This window comes from Sprattus sprattus (assembly GCF_963457725.1).
Source record: "Sprattus sprattus genome assembly, chromosome: 3".
Classification (NCBI taxonomy): Eukaryota; Metazoa; Chordata; class Actinopteri; order Clupeiformes; family Clupeidae; genus Sprattus; species Sprattus sprattus.
Window position 1 is genome coordinate 28,238,494 of NC_137922.1, and position 2,500 is coordinate 28,240,993.

Here is a 2,500-nt window from a genome sequence, read left to right on the forward strand (position 1 = left end):
CGTGAACAGTCAGACTAACAATAGGCGTATGAACGATTTAAAAACAAAACAGTACAGCCGAGTGTTTTTTTATGGTACCAGTGAGCTATAAGTATTTTGCATACCAGTTAGCATTAACGGCAGCGGTTTTACCATTGGGTTTAGTGACTTGGAGTTTTGGAACAGGTTTCCCTGTTGTTTTGATACTAACCTTCTCTCTCAATAAAACATGAACAATATCTTCGTTTTCCATTGCACATCCTCTTTATTTGCCATCTTTCTACAACAATCTTTAAGGGTGACGTGTTATCGATATCCTTCTGCAGAGAATGGTATTAATGTCTAATCCCCTCCCTCCAACGCCAAATCCGTTGTTTATTGGTTAAGCGATGTTGGCGCAGACTCAGACGCTAGGGAGGTCTTTCCTCCCCTGGGCAATGTAAGTGAATGAGCCCCAAGAACCGCCAGTATCAGAGACAGATTACATTGATCTCAATGGGAGCCAAAGGGAGGATGTCCTCCGTGCAGTAATTTCTTGTTACGATAGGGGGTGCTAATGTTATTTTAACTCAGGGAAACAAATTATTATATGCATAGTATTAAATACTGATATCAAACTGCATTTTTAAAGGAGTTTAGTCAGTTCAATTACAAAAATACATTTCTCAAAAAGTTTGGGGAGGTTCTTCCTCCGTTTCCTCAATGGAAGAACCTCCTCTGGTGTGTGTGTGCGTGTGTGTGTGTGTGTGTGTATGGTGTGGTCTGGTGTGTGTGTGTGTTCCCTGTCCAGTGCTTGTGTGTGTGTTTGTGTGTGTGTGTGTGTGTGTGTGTGTGTACCCTGTCCAGTGCCTGTGTGTGTGTGTGTGTGTGTGTGTACCCTGTGCAGTGCCTGTGTGTGTGCGTACCCTGTCCAGTGCCTGTGTGTGTGTGTGTGTGTGTGTGTGTGTGTGTGTGTGTGTGTGTGTGTGCGTGTGCGTACCCTGTCCAGTGCCTGTGCTAGCTGCTCCTCAATTGACTCCTTGTGTTCCTGTAGCACGTGGTTCCTCTGCAGGAGCGACTGACCAATCCGAGCCGCCAGCTCCAGGTCCCGGTCCCTCTGGCCAATCAGAGAGCCACAGCGTCGTCAACCAACCAATCACAATCCATTCAGAATAACCCGACCAACCAATCATGAAGGCTTACCTCTGCCAGGAGTTGTGTGACCATTTCAATGTCATTGTAGGTCCTTGTCATCTGTTCCACCCTCTCAGCACTGAGGACTACAACCACACACACACACACACACACACACTTCAATGTCATTGTAGTTCTTTGTCATCTGTTCCACCCTCTCAGCACTGGGGACTATGGGCAGAGAAGAGTCAGTGTACACACACACACACACACACACACACACACACACACACACATCTATGCGAGCACTGTTTGCCTACGTAGCAAAGAGACACAGATAGACATTTGCTTGTGCACGCACATGCGGCATGCATACACACACACACACACACACACACACACACACACACACACACACACACACACACACACACACACACACACACACACACACACACACACACACACACACACACACACACACACACACACACACACACACACACACACACACACACACACACACACACTGGCTTCTAGGCGTGCGACACTAGGTGGGGACTGCCTCCTAGACTAACCCACCACTCCATAGTACTCTACAATTCCTAAATTTCCCTCGGGATTGAGACAGGTTGAGAGGCAGGCAGGCAGGCAGACAGGCAGGCAGACAGACAGACAGACAGGTTGAGAGGCAGGCAGGCAGACAGACAGACAGGTTGAGAGGCAGGCAGGCAGACAGCCAGACAGACAGGTTGAGAGGCAGGCAGACAGACAGACAGGTTGAGAGGCAGGCAGGCAGGCAGGCAGACAGACAGACAGGTTGAGAGGCAGGCAGGCAGACAGACAGACAGACAGGTTGAGAGGCAGGCAGGCAGGCTGATTACCTTTGGAACAGCTGTGGGAGCCAGGGTGAGAGAAGGTAGTGGGTTCCATAGCAAGAAAGGCTAGAGAGAGAGAGGGAGAGAGAGAGAGAGATAGAGAGAGAGGGAGAGAGACACACACAGAGAGAGAGAGGGAGAGAGAGGGAGAGATAAGAGAGAGACAGAGAGAGGGAGAGAGCAAGAGAGGAAGTGTGAGAGGGTAGATAGAGCAGAGGAGGGAAGGAAGGGAGGGAAGGAAGGACAGAAAGAAGGAAGGAGAGAGGGAGGGAAGGAAGGATAGAGAGAAAGAAGGAGAGAGCAGAGTAGGAGATCAGTGTCAGAGAGTACGTTGATTTTAGAGTCAGAGTCTTCAGTGAAAGAATGACAGGAGGAAGAGCGTCTCTGCATCTGTGTGTGCCATGTGTGGTGTGTGTGCTCTGTGTGGTGTGTGTGCTCTGTGTGTGCCATGTGTGGTGTGTGTGCTCTGTGTGGTGTGTGTGCCATGTGTGGTGTGTGTGCCATGTGTGGTGTGTGTGCCATGTGTGGTG

General features: G+C 49.4%; 1 protein-coding gene across 5 annotated transcripts in view; it reads right to left on the reverse strand.

Annotated features, from left to right (window-relative positions):
• The window catches only part of trak2 (trafficking protein, kinesin binding 2), a 33,265-nt gene that overhangs the window by 18,134 nt on the left and 12,631 nt on the right, over window positions 1-2,500 (reverse strand). For 3 of the 5 annotated variants that reach the window (XM_080834868.1, XM_080834869.1, XM_080834871.1), the window contains 3 exons: window positions 1,977-2,036; window positions 1,162-1,238; window positions 959-1,075 (listed from right to left, as the gene is read on the reverse strand). In XM_080834868.1, coding sequence (XP_080690994.1) covers window positions 959-1,075; window positions 1,162-1,238; window positions 1,977-2,036 — 254 coding nt within the window. The remainder of the gene's footprint in view (window positions 1-958; window positions 1,076-1,161; window positions 1,239-1,976; window positions 2,037-2,500) is intronic. The other 2 variants (XM_080834870.1, XM_080834872.1) reach the window with 1 other exon arrangement.